At 30.9% G+C, this 17,113-nt stretch overlaps 1 protein-coding gene across 3 annotated transcripts in view; it reads right to left on the bottom strand.

The window, feature by feature from the left end:
• The window catches only part of LOC116850352 (heparan sulfate 2-O-sulfotransferase pipe), a 150,623-nt gene that overhangs the window by 83,511 nt on the left and 49,999 nt on the right, over positions 1-17,113 (bottom strand). For all 3 annotated transcript variants that reach the window (XM_032828549.1, XM_032828547.1, XM_032828546.1), the window contains exon 2: positions 8,288-8,436. In XM_032828549.1, coding sequence (XP_032684440.1) covers positions 8,288-8,348 — 61 coding nt within the window. In that variant the 5' untranslated portion in view covers positions 8,349-8,436. The remainder of the gene's footprint in view (positions 1-8,287; positions 8,437-17,113) is intronic.

Below are 17,113 nucleotides of genomic sequence, written 5' to 3'. Positions count from 1 at the left end.
TTTTTTCAAATCAAAATAGTGCAAAAGCACATGTCGAAAAAACACTTTATCGCGTTCCATTTTTCACAAAGCAAAAGAAATTGTTGTTTAGGAAAATAATTGTGTATGCTGACTGAATGTTATCGAGAAATGTCGAAATTAATCACAAACTACCTGTTTCGTTAGTAATGACTACTAGAACTGTTTGCATTGCCATCTAACATTTGCGGGCGGAAACTAAGTTAAGGTCCTAATATTTTAACCTATTTATCTCGGAAATCTGACGTAATAGAGTAATTCTACGGTCAGATTTGGATTCAGATTTTTATGATAAATTATTGATGTGAATTATTCCTTAACCACGAGAAAGATAAACATAAATTTTCTTAGAATCCATATAATTTATTTCATATCTTGTATTTTTCAAACTAATTACTTGTTCTAATTCATCATAATGTCAGTTAGGAAATCAATTAGTTAGGAATTTAAAAGCAATCATGTTATTACCTAGATAACATACGTGTCTAAAAAGACATCTAAAAACCTCTTAGTTAAGGTTAATTACACTGGGTTGCATGATTTTGGTGTCTGGAAAAGAAAAGTAGTCTCCCGTGGTTTTTTATGCACTAAATTCAAGTTTACAAGTAGAAGTGCTCTATTTCAAGTTTTTGAAAAAAATAGAGTTGATTCTCCCATAAACGCGTTTTAAGGCATTTTTTTAAATTCGTAGCTCACGAACTGAACGTACGAGTGACTTCGGAAAAGACTCAAATTAAAGCTAGAATATTGTATATTAAAATGAAGATATGAAATCTTTTACAGCCAGCATCATTGAATTTGTAGCGCGCTTTGCTTGTAGTGATGGGCGTAAAAATAGCTATAATTTGAGCCCTTTTCGAAGTCTCTTGCGGGTTCGTGAGCTACGAATTTATCTATTTTTCTTAAAAACCTGATGTAATAGAGCATTTTTACTTGCAAATTAGAATTTAACCCACAAATAATTATGGGAAACCACTTTTCTTTTTCAGACAGCAAAAAAAGTTAAATTTCGCAGCCAAGTGTTATAATGGTATTATTTAAGAAGTTACCTAAAGATGTTTTATGGACATCTTACTTTAGATGTCTTATTTGAGACGTCTTAAAAAGATCTCTTTCAGTTATCTTTATGACGTCCATTGAATGACATTTTTAAGATTATATATAACTATCTACATTACCGATTATGAGATTTGTTATTATTATAGCAACTATTGTAACAATTGTGATAACGACTTCTTAAGGTCGTCGCACATAAAATGATATAACTGCATATACATAGCACAAAATCATTGAAGATCTAAAAAAAGTGCCATTGATTTGCAGAACATGCTCATTAGTTGAGATGGTTTTATGCTGTATATATGCAACTATGCCATTTTCTGTGCGATAGAATTGAGTCTCTACAAGTGTCATGTAAAACATATTAAGATCTTAAAAAAAATTATTATTAAACTGCAATTATATCATTTTATGTGCGACGACCCTAAGAAGTCGTTATTACAATTGTTATAATAATTGCTATAATAATAACAAATCTCATAATCGGTAATGTAGATAGTTATGTATAATCTTAAAAATATCATTCAATGGACGTTATAAAGACAACTGAAAGAGACCTTTTTAAGATGTGAATTTTTATAATTTGGTTAGTTTGCTGTCTTAAGTGACTGTGTCAAGTAAAAATCTCCTTTCTTCCATATAGATCTCTCTTTAGAATAATAGTTAAACTCTGTCGCTCATCTGTCCTGCTCACACAGGATTAGGATTTAAGTGTTGATGACAGCTAACAGGTGGTGATGGTACTCGGCGTATGCTTCAAACTTTAAATCGTGTGTTACCAAATACCGCTATTCGACAGCATATGTTTAAAATGTACGATCTGCCGAATATCTGCTAGATGCCATCGATATTTAATCCTATCCTGAATAGGACAGATGAGCAAAAATCCACAATCTAATCATAACTTTCAACCGACTATAATAAATAAACGATAATAAGTAGAACATTCTTCCCTTTTTAATATGTATACAATTATAGAAATCTATAGTAGCATATGTTAATATAAAGGTCTTAAAGTAGTCTTAAGCAAGATGTTTTTAAGACGTCTTAAATCTGGCTATAAAATATCCTAAAGACGTCGTAAAAACATTAAATCGTCATAAAGATATAATGTGCCATATAAAATGTTTTCTACATTTCTCTTCCACATATATCTCCAAGACATCTTCAAATATTTTAAAGATACATTAATATGTTGCATAAGATGTCTCTTTTAGATCTCTAAAAGAAATATTTTCATAAAAAATGCAAGACGTCTCAAGACATGGCACATTTTTTAAAGGTCTAAAAGATAAACTTTTATTTATTTAGATGGTTTAGTAATATATTAATTTCAATCTCATTTAGATTGTTGTTGAATCGTTTTTAATATTTGCCAACGAATGTCATTATAATGTTTTTAAACGATATAAGAGTATATCAGAAACATGATTTATCAAGATATCGTCAGAATTCATTGGCACCATCAGTTCCTGTTTGATTATTAGGATTAAGCATTAAGTGAATTAAGCGGTAAGTGAATATTCAGTCAACAATGAAGTGGTTGTGTGCTAAAAGCTGATTATGGCCCACTTGGAGCGTTCAGAAGGAGCGGAAATATCTTCTCGAAGCATTTTGGACACGTTCAGTACAGTTCTCTGCGAGCAGTTGTCGAGGTTTCGTGGAAACTGCGAGGATCTTTTACCATTCAGAGAGCTTCATTGGACGATTCCGCTCTTCCTAAACGCTGCAATTAGATCAAAATTAGTTTCTAGTAAGCTATGTGGCCGCTCATAAGCTTGTAGTACTTTTCCACGCAATTAACCGAACGCTTGAACGAATGTTTGCCGAAGACTCGTCGGAAACATTTTCGACTAGGAGTAAACAGCATGCGCGAATGTTTCCGCGCGAATTTTGGACCACCCGGCACTCCAGTGATGATGACTTAAAGACTACGATTGCAATCGCTGGCAACTAAGTTGGAAATATGGAAAATGTAACGCGCCCCGATAATATCTTAACGATGCGGCGCGCACGTCGAGCTCTTAAATAATAGCGCGCCGTGCCTAAATGATAGTGTGTTCAAATGATTATCGAGAAATCATAATGGCTTTCGAGGTATTCCGATCGGCTCCTTGAGATAGGCCCTCGTCGTCTCTATTACTATTTATCTCGCGTAGATTTAAACACCTCCGATCATAGCGCAGCATGTTTAGCACATCGGATCTCGTCGCGGATCGTGTCTTCCTCGCGAGTGTGACCGTTGTCGGTCGATGCGAACCTGTCCTTTTCTTTTCTTTTCCTCTTTTCCTCCTCTCACCGAGGTTTCTTCATCACGGAAATGGGCACATTACCGCCGCTTATCGATCGGATCGCGAGCAAACACGCGACTCGTACGCACGAGCACGCGCACAGACGCTTTCGCTCGATAAAAACGAGAGACTGACTGTTTATTCTTGCGATTGTCACGAGCGAATTTCTAGCGGTAGAAAGCAACGTGAGTGGCTATTAGGGTAATTGCCAGACTCATTCTGCGGTACATCGTGAATCATTGTGTTCTGAGATAAATTCTTGTGAGGAGTTGTCGCTTAACGGCCATCTGTAGAGTGCTTTTCCTTTTTTCTGACCGTATTTATCGTAATCTTAGATATTGAGTTTATTCTCGTGTACAACCGATCTTTATTTTTGCATTTCTCGTGAAATGAGAACTTTTGTTTGCCGCGTTAAAATAAACTGTAGTTGAAGAAAATGTTAAATAGGTACTTGTTCTTAGGTTAAATAGCAACTTCCATATCCATTTAATTTAAAATCACTTAAATTTTTTTCTTTAACTATAGAAAATGTAATTATAACAAACATAACCGTTTTCTCCGTAAAATTATTAATATTTCCCTTAGTCATTAGCACTGTAGAAAAATCAAACTTTCCTTGCGACCAGCGGCATCTGTTCACAGCTGTTATATTTACTGTACTATTTCAAGTATTTGTTATAAAAAAGACAAAGTTACTTTGGTGTTATTTCTGATCTTAGTGTGCAATGACATTAAGGTGTTAAAGGTTATAATAAAGTGTAAAATAAAGATATAAAATGAAAATAATTTTTTATTATAATTCCCCGTTCTTTATATTGAATGTAATATATAAGAAAAACTTTATGTAAGTAGCTTATTTATTTCTGGTTGCATTATACATGATTAAAATTCATGTAAAGTCAAACTCTAGTCATGAATAAAAGAAAGATTCAACTATAACTAATCTTTGTAAAAATTTTAAGAAAATTCATATTACAATAAATTAATATTACAAAAACTGAAACTATTATTTTATTCACTTTTTACCTAAAAAAATTATAAATTTTCAAAATAACTATACTTTTTGACAAAATAAAATGTAATATTTTCCTGAAGATTCAAATATCGAACGAAAGAATTCTGGTGTATTAATTTCTTAAATACATTTTCAGAAGCTTTAAAATTGTATATAAACTTACTTACTTTATATATAAACTTACGTTTTAGCCGTGTTTCTCTTTTAATTTGCAATAAAATGAAATACGTAAATGAATATATATTATCACTTCTTTATATAGTTCCATTCTACAAACTTAAAAGTATATTCATAATTTTTCATAGATTTTTATAACTACTTTTACGAAATTTAAATAAACCAACTATTATTGTCCATATCTTAAAAAAAATGAAAAAATGTGGAAAAATTAGAGATTTTAATACATATTACATCTAAAAGTAAATATTATTTAATATTTATTCAGAGTCTAGATCAAAAATTCACTTTAAATAAGTTCAGCAAATATAATAACGTCTAGAAAAACCTAGTTTCTCGTGCGACCAGTATTATAGTTAAGCTTCTTGCACGCACTTTATATTCCAAAAGAAATACAACTAACAGCTGTGAACAGATGCCGCTGGTCGTAAGGAAAGTTTGATTTTTCTACAGTGCTAATGACTAAGGCAAATACTAATAATTTCACGAAGAAAACGGTTATGTTTGTTATAACTACATTTTCTATAGTTAAAGAAAAAAATTTAAGTGATTTTAAATTAAATGGATATTGCATTACAAGTTGCTACTATTATATGTCCATATATATGTCCATATATATGTCCATTGATATAGTTCTCACAATTACATACATTCTTATGATACGCAATATTCAGTTAGTATATCTTCATATATAGTTGCCTCGGCTAAAGGAACATTGCACTAAAAACAGGATTTGGTTGACAAAATCTAAATTTGATTAAAATGGAATCAACCAAATGTTTGATAATTACAATCAAAAAATTTAATTACCGTTATTTTGCTTTGCTTAATAACTAAGTAAACATATTACTGAAAAATAAGATAAAATAACGGCAATTAAATTTTTTGGTTATAATTATCAAACATTTTATTGATCCCATTTTAACCAAATTTTGGTTTTGTTAATCAAATCTTTTTTAAAATGAACTATTTCTCTGTTGTGGTCTACAAAAGAAAACTATAGTTGAGAGTTCCATAGGGTTTGGGTACGCCATACAGCACTGAGAGTACTGCTCAAACACATATGGATAGAACAAAGAAAGCCAGTATATCACTTCCATATTACTATAGTTATTACAACTATTTTGTATGCTTAGGCAAAAGATAATATTAATATTTTATTATGACAACTATATTTAAGTAAGTGATATCCCAATGTTTTTTTCCGTATAATTAAAAAATAATAACAAAAATCTTAAAATCTTTTTGTATATATGTACTTTAAATATTCAAAATGATGTATGCAAAGTTTCCTTGTGATTCAAAGAGATCAAAACTTGAAAAAGTTGGAAGTAATACAATAGATAAAATATAAAATAGATAAACTATAAAAATATTATGTTAAAGTAAAAATATATTGTTTTTCAAATGTATTCGCGTGCGGGTGTATAACATACATTTTTATACGGAAAGTAGAAATATTAACGTATTTCTAATTTTCCGTGACTTTTTGTAGGACTATACGAACAATATATCTTTAAGGTGCCAAAAAGATATATGTTATATAAAGGTTAACATAACTTGACGGCGAGCGTACGTGGGTGTCGTTGAAGTTGAAAGTGAGATTCATTTTACTTGACTGAGAATTCGCAAGAGAGCTCGCTCTCCTGGTGATTTTGATGCGACGCCAACGCATCTCTCAATGTGTTCGTGCGTGGCATAAGCAATCGGTGGATTCGCTCCATGAAAAGCTGCGGCACGCAAAAATGATAATAGTCTCACCAATAATTCATGGCTGATGTCTCTTTGTTCTTTAATATATACACTGTCTATTTTGCGGAGGAACAAGCGAGCGATTCATGCAAGTTTGCTTCACGACAGTTCCGCAATATTCGCGCCGCTTTAAATAATTAAGCGACACCGGATGTAATTGCAAGCCGTAACGCAATAAATATACTTGGCACTGGTACTCAGCGCGGCACGCAGCGGAGATATGGATTACTACGTGTAATGCGAGACGATGGGACATGCACGAATAATTAGCCCGTGATTGTGAGTAAACGAAGCCCCTCGCTACCGTTACGAATCCCGCGAAATGAATGTGGAATAGTAACTACTGGAGCGATAGAGATCTCTCTTTCTCTCGAGGCACACGCCTGTGTGATAAGTAACAACAAAGAGTGCGTCTGAAAGGGTCGAAGCGGTGTATTCGTTAACAAAATCATTTTCCTTGACGTAGATACGTCGTTGCTTTTCTCTTTTCTTTTTGTCTTTTTTGAAACGAGAGATGCTCAAGTATCTTCATTTTAGCCATAAAGTAGAATTGCTAGACGGAAAGCTTATCATTATTGATCTCAATTGTTTCTGTTCCTATTTCTATTATAATTTTGACTCTTTAATTCGGTTAGATTCTTATAAAAAAATTATTATTTTTTAGTATTCTTAACAGACTCTCAGATATAAAGTCAAATATTAAACTAACAGAAATATTTGAATGGCCTATAAAGAGGTTTATTCCTATAATTTCGGTTTATCAAATATTAAAAAACACCAATGAGATTTTTTAACACAGCTGTATATACGCTGTTAAGAGATTCACATATTTTATTAAATTGAATGATTAAATTACAAAAAGAAAAGTTAAATTCAAATTGGATTTGGATGCGCTTTAATACGCCGCTGAAAATACGATACTTAGCGATATAACTATCTCAAAAAATGTGTTTCCTTATAGAAACTAAACAATCTCGGTCTTGTGACATTAGATGTCCGATTAGTAAGACATTTATCGAATCCAAGATTTAGGCATATCACCTTAAAATTTTACAACGTAGAACGACTTTTAATCAATTATCACTACCAGCATGCGCGCGTTACGTTAAATGTCACTAAGTTGCATCTTGTATTATTATTTTTAGTGAAGCACATCCTGTACTTCATCCTTGCGCGTGAGTTTCATGGGCGTCCGTAATTCTCGAAGATATCGTATATGCGCGGTTCACTCTCACACCTTGACCTTCCTCAACCGGGAAGTCAACAACACCCTCAGGGAGTATGCACGCGCACGTAGAAGCGCGCGTATAAACGTGTCTATTATAGCGTGCCTCGGGACTGCCGGCTGACACGAACGTAATTCCGATGTAGTCCATTTTCAGGCAACGAGAACCAAGCCGTCGGTCATTATTGCCGCGGTTCGTATAATTAAGCAGATAATTGGTCACTTCCAATTAACGGTCATCTCAAATCGTCGCTTTGACCGAGAGAAAATGACGAGTCGTTCTCATCAAAATCAGACTATATTTATAATCTCCTATATAATATTCGTAATATTATAGGAAATTAAATAAATGCTTAATAATATAATATATATATATATATATATATATATATATATATATATATATAAGAATTTGTTATTATTAATATTAATATTAAATTTAATATTTATATTAAATTTAATATTAATATTAAATATTAATACAAAGTATTAAAATTAAATAATTAATTTTGAATTAATAGAATAATTTTAATATATATTAATATATATTTATAATAAACACTTAATATTTTATTATAAAAAATTATATTTATATATGCATTATTTAGTTTTCTATATACTTTTGTGATATCTTTTTGTGTTTTAGACTTTTGTATTCATCTATTTTGTTTTCTTATCAAGAGATTTATGACATTATTCTTTAAAATTGTGATTGCATTTTCCTTCTAATCGATTGTTTCAATATCTTACCGGAAGAAAGTTGATTGGCCGAGAGCACATCATCTTCTCCTGGCTGTAGACGGACCTCCATCTTCTTCAGACGCGAGTGCAAATCCCTCGTGTGCAGGAAGAGGAAAAGCGTACTGGAGATCGCTATCAAAGCGATCAGCTCGATAGTCCTGCACGCATAAAAGAAGATATACATGTTACATAATTTTTCGCATCTCGTGGTCACTTTCAAACGCCGCTTATTACTTATATGACAAGCGGCGGCAGCAACGCTCGTTTAATTTGCACACGACGGAAACAATCTACTCCCTAGACAATTTACGAATCGCGGCAAAGCGATTGCACCACGAATGTTTCTTTCACGGGGTTAAATAACGCGAAGCGCCAAGTCGATCATCTAGGTTGGCAATCAGGGAACCAGGGCACGGAGAAGGCATCCATCCCGTAATTGGTCTGTCGTCCTGTCTGGGAGATGATGTTTCTTCTCGTATGACCTGATTCTCGCAGAAGCGAATGCTCGCTGAGCGTGAAGCGCGACGAAGCCGCTTTGGTTTCGCAGGCCGATGCAACAGGTGCATCGGTCACACTGTTTACGCATGCACGAAATTGAAAAGCTACAAACGACACGTACAATGGGATCAAGATTATTAATACTTGACAGAAAGTAGAAGATTGCTACGAAAGTATATTATGTACGAATAATTATAATAATAAAAAAACACTCCTCTGCAAGTACACACACGAAAATACATATTGCATTCAAATAAATGTTACTTTTTTTAAATATTGAGTTGTATGTTTCGCGAGTCTATCATAACTTTATTTATTATAATCATCAAAGAACATTGGTAAAAAAAGGCCATAAATAATTAACTTTAAAATGAAAGATATTCCCAGTATTTCCGGGTGATTCTAATAGCACCATTATATTCAATTGGTCAATATGTAAGGAATGATAACGATTCCATATTTGTCTCAGTAGGCAAAAAACAAGCCTTTAATAGCATTGTTTATTTAGAATATTTTTTGGATACATTTTAATTAAGAATATTTAATTAAAGTAAAAATTCGGTTTTCTTACTACACAGAGTCGGACCAATTTTTTTTCGATAAAGTTCTGCAATAATATATTTATAAAAAATAAATTCTTTGTTTGAGTACATAATAATGAGCTTGTTATATAAGAAACTTGTTATAAGTATACATATTTCAAGATTATTATCAAAGATTATTATCAAAGAAATATTACTTCTTGAAGATAATTATTCCTTGAAAGAAGGAAAGTAAATTGAGTAATCGCTATTCTTAGCAATAGAATTAGCAGCAATATAATTTGCTTTATCTAGATTTCTAATACACAGAGTAAACCATTTATAATTTTAATGATAAATATCTTGTGAAATATACATCATATGAAAAAAATGTTATAGACAAAATTTCTTTGGTATTAAAGGGGACATAAGGTGATATTAGTCATATTATAGATGGCGCTGCTATAGATTAAAAAGATCAACTATATTTTTTTATGGAAAGCTCCTATTTTAATTGTTTTATGTGAAAGTAAAGGTAAAACCACTTACTTTTTACTCAGAACATCTTTTTTATTAAATGCAAATTTTTCGAGATAATCAACGTTAAAGAAAAATTATTTATTTCATGATATATTTTCATACGTATTTATGAAGAGATCTATGAGAATATGCGATAGCGTATTGTTGATACATGTGCTTATAATGGTGCACATAAATAAACTTATAAATAATATGGTTAAATTCAATAGCAAAATTGCTAAGAAAATATTGAGAAACGGCAAAATTTAGAATGAATGAAGGATAAAGTAAGGAAACGCTGTATAACTGCAATAGACGATCAAGTTCTTAATAGAATCTATTTGAAAAGTCGCACACTAACATTAAATAAATTAAAGCGTGAGTAGAAAGAGTTATCTGGCATCGTAGTTAACAGTGCTATCCAAAAGCGCTTGTGTGCGTATTCAAATTTGTTGAGTGATGTTGAAAAATTAATACCAGTGCTGTAATACAATTTTCATTAGGTAACAAAAATTACCCAATATAATAGAAGAAATTCAATCCTATCGTCGCGTACACGTCGCTAGTGTTTTCATTCTTGCAAAATGCAGTTCGGAGTTCCGGTCTTTGCTATTTCTATTATTCGATCTTCCCACTATGATTACTCAATTCACGGAATAACCGCAGTTCGGAGGATAACTGCATTGTCATCGAACTATTACTTAATTTTCTCATTACCGCGTGGGAATCAGAAGACACAATTCACCGTAAGATATGCTTTAATATTTGTAATTTTAACCAGCGAGAGAAAAATATTACCACGATACAACGCGATATCGTGATGAAAAATGGAGAAGGAAAAAAGAGAAGGAAATTATTTATCCACGTCTCTTGCTGATTTTACGTCGTTCACTCATCCGTAATATTCCTTCGATTTTCTAGGCAGGAATTTTGATGCGTGATTTAACCGCACTGCCTCGCTATGTTTTGCTTCCCTCTCATCTTCGCACACACGATCCCCTTTATATCCCGCGGGCCCCTTATTAAAATTAAAAGTCGGATGCGGTTTGCGAGTGCTAGAAGGTTACCGACCCTTGATTTAAACGCTTTACGGAAGCTTAACATCCCTCGAATGACGTCGTTTGAATGCAATCTTCCAAATGATACACGTATGTCGGCTTCGAGATTGCGTAATGTTTGTGGCTTTACACGCTTATGGCTTTTACACACGTGACACTGCGCTTCCACGAGTTGCGTATGCGTTGCCGAGAGTGCACGGGGGATAAAATGCAGACGCAATGTATTCAAATAATGTTCGACAGTTGTCGGATATGTAATGGTCTCAGAAGAATCGCTGTACGATTCAATTACCGTATAATTTCCATTAATTCTATATCAAGAAATAGTGATAATCACTAATGTATTATTAGGTTTTGATAAAATACTGTGGTGTAAATTATTCCCTAATAACGAGATAGATAATCACCAACTTTCTCATGATTAGTATGAATTGTTTCATATCTTGTATTTCTTAAACTAATTTATTGTTTTTTTAGTTCGTTATAATATTTAATTGAAAGTCTAAAAGCAATCATATATAGTGGGGTTCGCTGGTATAGGTTATAACAATATTAGTCGCATTTCAATTATCGATGAGTCGTTTGTATTATTTGTCAATAAATATATCATTAAATTTTTAAATGATACAAGAGAATATTATCATAATTCAATAAGATATTGTCACAGCTCATTGACACTAAGAGTTTTAGTTCGATTATTCAGATTAAGCAGCAGATAACTCGCGATATGAGAAAGGATAGTGATCACTACAAGATCGAAACCACATATCGATGCAAAATATGAAATACTAAATTTTTTATTATTTAAACAAAATAATCGAGTATTAGATTGTTCTATTCTGATAGATTAATTTGTGGAAATTTAACAGAAAATACCATATATAATAATTCGCTAAATAATCACTGAATCACTAAAAAGTGATTAATGACTACTATTTTTTTTTTTAATAATTACCAATAATATTTTTCTATAAAGGTATTCAGGTAGCGAAGAAAGTCATAAAGACGTCTGAAAAACACTTACCCTTTTTTAGATTTTTAACTCTCTTTTAGAAGTCTTTAACCTAAGCTACATTAGCTTAGGTAATATTTAACGCATTTCTCTTATCCCAAATGATCCGCTCTAATTTTGGTTTTAACATGATGCCATTACATCAAATAATAAAACAAATATTATTTTCACAACTAACGGAGAGTAACTATCGTTTTAACAATGTTTGGAAGCAAATTTAATAACATAAAAATTGATATATTTATAATATAACATTTAACGCGAATAAAATGTTATTTTTATGTTTTTTGAAAATATTTGCCATAGATAGAAAATAAAAAGAAACGACATTTCTATCTCGTATTCAAAATGTGAAGTATGCTGATTTACATATAGTAACTGTTACAGAAGAAAATTAACATTTGCATTTAGATTAGATTAGTAAATTATAAAGTTATAAAATATATCATCAATAACGTAGCGCGCTCGCGTATACACCTACACATACATACGCGCACATATTAATTCAGTAAAATTGATTTTTATAAAACGTCATAATAAATATGTAAATTTCGTTTACTCGTTTTTTAAATTACGTTTCAAAATTATGTGTTAATCGTAAACTTAAATATAAAATATATTGTTTTAACTGTTACAATTGTTGAATATAAGTTTTTGAATATAAATGAATATAAGTTGAATATAAGTTACAATTGTTAAATATAAGTTTAATACGAAATATTCAAACAAAATACAGGGTGTCCCAGAACACCCTTCAAAGCTCTCGTAAAGGCATAGTAGGTACTATAGATGAACATAAAAGTCCGTTTTGTGATATTCGCAATAATCATCAAGATATTAATTAAAGAAGATTTATGAACAATCACACGAGATATAATAGATGTGCTGTAGTAGTGACATCTGTCATCGTGTGCTTTTATATTAAGTCAAACTGAATAAAAAAGTTCTCTACCATTTTCTTAATAACTTTGTAGATTTTCAATTACTAATTAAGGAAGTTTGGCGTTCACGATAATATATTAATGTTATCTAATTAATAACTAAAAATCTACAAAGTTGTTAGGAAAAAAGTAGAGAACTTTTTTGTTCAATTTGACCTAATGTACAAACACACGATGGCAGATATGCCACTAAAGCTATTATATGTATTTCATATGATCATTCACAAATTTTCTTTAATTAATACCCCAATAACTATTGCGAATATCGCAAAATGTTATAGAACTTTTATGTTCACCTTAATTTGTACTATGTCTCCAGAGCTTCGAAAGTTGTTTTGAAACATCCTGTATAATGACAGTTAGTTGAATTTATATCCGCATATACATTGCATTTCTGACACAAAAATTTTGACAGGAAAGTTCTTTTAACACAAATATACAATTTTTTACTTTGGGTGACTGAAAGTAACAAGAGAAATGCTTACTTTTACATAAGAATTATGAACAAGTATCAACAAGTTATTAATTAGCACAAAAATTTCTATTTATTAACGATTGATTTCAATTTTTTGCGTAAAATAAAATTCTAACTAAATTGTGTGTGTATTTTAACTAAATGCTTACTTCATATCATTTGTTATGGCAACGAACAAATAGATGTCAAATAAAATGATAATAAATAAATAATAAAGGATAAATAGGCTATATAAAGTATTCTTAACTATATATATGAGCGTTCGGTGGCTGTGAATTTCAGTTGACAATCGCATAAAAAAGGTTAAGAAGTTTGTATTAGATGGATATGTAATACAAACGCCCGGAGATTGTCGCGATAAATATAATTCTTACGGTAATTGTATAATTATTAGTTATAACTGGCTCGCATCTTAAATTTTGCATTGAAATCAAATGAATCTGCACAATTTACAAATCTGTGTAGTACGTTAGCAACGTTACTAAATTGCATTTCTCAAATATTAGTCACGCGAGACATTGCATGTCTTACGGGAAAGAAACCAAAACGCTTTCGAAATAAATGCGACGCGAAGACCTTCGTCGACTGTGACGAAGCACAATGCAAACAGGCGTTCTCACGGTCTGACAAGGACGGGTCGCGATCTAGAAGCAAGATATTTTTGTAAGACGGAAATTAAATCATAGACTGAGCTTCGCAGAAATATCCATTGATATTTACATCAGAAAATAAAAAAAATAGAAAAATAAAAAGTTAAAAATAATTAATAAAAAATAAAATAAAAAGAAAATTAGAAAAATATTTAACCCTTTCAATGCAACATTATCATAAAAATAATAAAAAAAGGAATTATTTATCTACGGCTATTTCTTATTCAACCATTATAGTGCCATATATATCTCTTGATTTTCTAAATAATCATTGTGGCTTATGAAATTGTAATATAATACGATTTCGATAATCTTTGTTAACCCGCGTGCAAATCACGATTTAATAAAAGTTGCTCAATGATATCGTAATTAAAATAAAAAGAAGGAAATTATTTGCCTAAAAACTGTTTATTATTTATGCGCTCATTAAAAATCTGTTCATAACATTTCCCTTTTCATTATAATATTTCTTTTTATTTTCTTAGTAGTTATTTTACGTTTTACATTTTTTTTACGAATTTTCGATAATCCTTTTTAACGCGCGCACAAATTGCGACTTTTTAAAAATAAAAAGAAAATAGGTGAAATATTGCACAACGATTGAACACGGAAATTAAGAATAAAAAGATTATTTACTATTAATTCGTCTGTGAAATCTGCTCATAATATTTCTTTTGATTTTCTAGATCGTGTTCTCACGAGGTTCACGAGATTGCAATATCATTTCTTTGATATCTTTTAACAAGCTCGTAAATCGCGATCTTGTGCATGACGTTGTCATGCGAGTGCATCGACCGTCACGACAGGCCCACCGATTTCCTCGAGGATACGCAAGGACGTTACTTGGCATTCCACCGCTCTTCCGGACTTATCGGCGAAACGTAAGCAGATCTACGAGCGAGGGAAAAGCGAGAAACGAACGGTATCGTTCTGGCGGACGCAATGTCAACGACACGCGGAGAGAAGGGAACCGTAAGCTCTTAGGAACGCGCTTATATATACCGTAACGGGGTACATAAAGGGGCACCGTACATGCGCCTCGTGTACATAATGGCGAATGCGTATCTAGAAATCCGATTGTCCCACGCGGAGGGCGCGTCGTGTGTGTATTCGAGTCGCGGATCGAGTCCTATCGGCTATCTCTCTCGCGAGAATACATGTGGAATTTCTAGTCGATCGAGCACGCGAGCACGCGTCATCCGTTAAAGAGGTCTGCAGGTCAGATCGTTCGACACTACTGTGGCCTAATTTATAAAACTGTAAACGATCAAGTACGATAAAGAACAGGAAATGCTATGACAAGTATATTAGATCGTAAATGTCTTTCATCATTTTATTAGATTAGGTTAATGAGAAGCAATTTCTTTTTTCTTCAAGTTTGACGACCAGCGATATTAGATCTATGATCACTTTGCAACGTGTAACATATTGTAAATTTGTCTCGAATACATTTAAGACAATATTTATAGCGCGGCTTTATACTTGTAAGAATATTGCTCATGTTTCAAAAATAATAAAAACGATTTATAAATAATAAAAACGGAGAAACTAAACTTAATCTGCATTACATCTTTTACATTGCAAAAGTAATCGTAAACAATTTGACGTTGATAAAGCCTGAATAAGATTTTATTTGACTTTGAAATGTAAGCTCATGAAACATGATGACGTCAAATAATGTTTTAATGACTGATTAATGACATCTCTAACGTCAATAATACGTCATTAATACGTCATTTGATGTTATCTTACTTGGAAGCATTTTAAGTCATGCTATTATGAAAATATATAATGTCTTTAGCAAAAAAAAAAGATAATTAAAAACTAACAACAAAAATCACAATTTTTATATGTATATATTTTATTTATGTATTTAAAATATATGTATATATGTATATATGCAGTTTCATTATAATTCAAAAATAAAAGTTTAAAAATAAAAAATGAACAATAGAATAAATAAAATAAATGCAATAGAAGCAATAAATAAAATAGAAGCAATAAAATAAATGAACTATAAAACTGTAATGTCAATGTAAAAATATGTTGTTGTTCAACTATATGAACATATACATCATCCTCTTTTATATGGAAAATAGAAATATTAGCGTATTTATAATTTTCAATGAATTTTTGTAAAGACTACACAGGCAATATATCTTTATATTTATCATTTTAAGTTATTATAAGAGTTATTTTATATTAGCCACATTTATATTAGCACTTTTATTGTTCTAATATTAACTCTCTAATTATATTAATCTTAATTGATATTATTCTAATTGATATTTTCTTAGCTGTTGTTAATCCTAACTTCTTAAATTAATTTTCAGGAAAGTTATAAATTTCTATGAAAGCTCAAATTTTTATCACGTTTTATCACGTTTCTCTTTATATTTGTAATAAAGTGAAATAGAAAGTGAAAATGCAAAATCATTTTTTTATATTATTTATATGTTTGTCTGTGTGTGTTCTACAGACTTTAAAATATATTCATAATTTTTCACAAATTTTTACGTTTAACACTTTTTTAGTATTCTTACAAAAAATTGAAATAAATGAGGACAAAAACGATTTCAATATATTAAATTATCATGATCTGTACTATGTGAATATCTTAAATTTATTTTAAGATTTTATAAAAGTTTTATGTCTATTAGCTGTATTTACATTTTAAGATATCTTTTACTTTCTGATGTCCTAAAAAATAGGCTATAAAAATTTCTTTTGAAAAACTTTTATCCTACATCGTATCAATTTATAATTTAGTATAATTTATTGCATAAAAATATAACCTTATGTTAAAAATATAATGGTTTTTCACACAGAAATGTCGTACCTAAAATGTTTATGTTTTTAATATTTTTAAATTTAATATTTTAATATTTTAATATTTTTTCTTCGTGCAAAAAGTTTCTTTCGGCAAGAAACGCAATTTTCGCTCTCTATTAAAACTATTTTACTAACGTCTAATTTTTCGTAAAATCTGAGACACATACGTCCTTTATATAACTGCATTGTAGATATCTAGGAAGTTTGAAGCCAATTGGATCAATAATCTTCAAGAAGCAAGCAGAGTTCGAAAACGTGATTTCGAAAAAAATGTATTTAAAATTTTAGATACAACATTTTTGAACTACCATTAGATTTTTTATATTATT

The sequence above is a fragment of the Odontomachus brunneus genome, unplaced genomic scaffold (genome assembly GCF_010583005.1).
Source record: "Odontomachus brunneus isolate Ranch 3 - 2012 unplaced genomic scaffold, Obru_v1 Obru_scaffold_143, whole genome shotgun sequence".
NCBI lineage: Eukaryota > Metazoa > Arthropoda > Insecta > Hymenoptera > Formicidae > Odontomachus > Odontomachus brunneus.
Note: the sequence above shows the minus strand (reverse complement) of the source record. Positions and strands in the feature narration are given on the sequence as shown.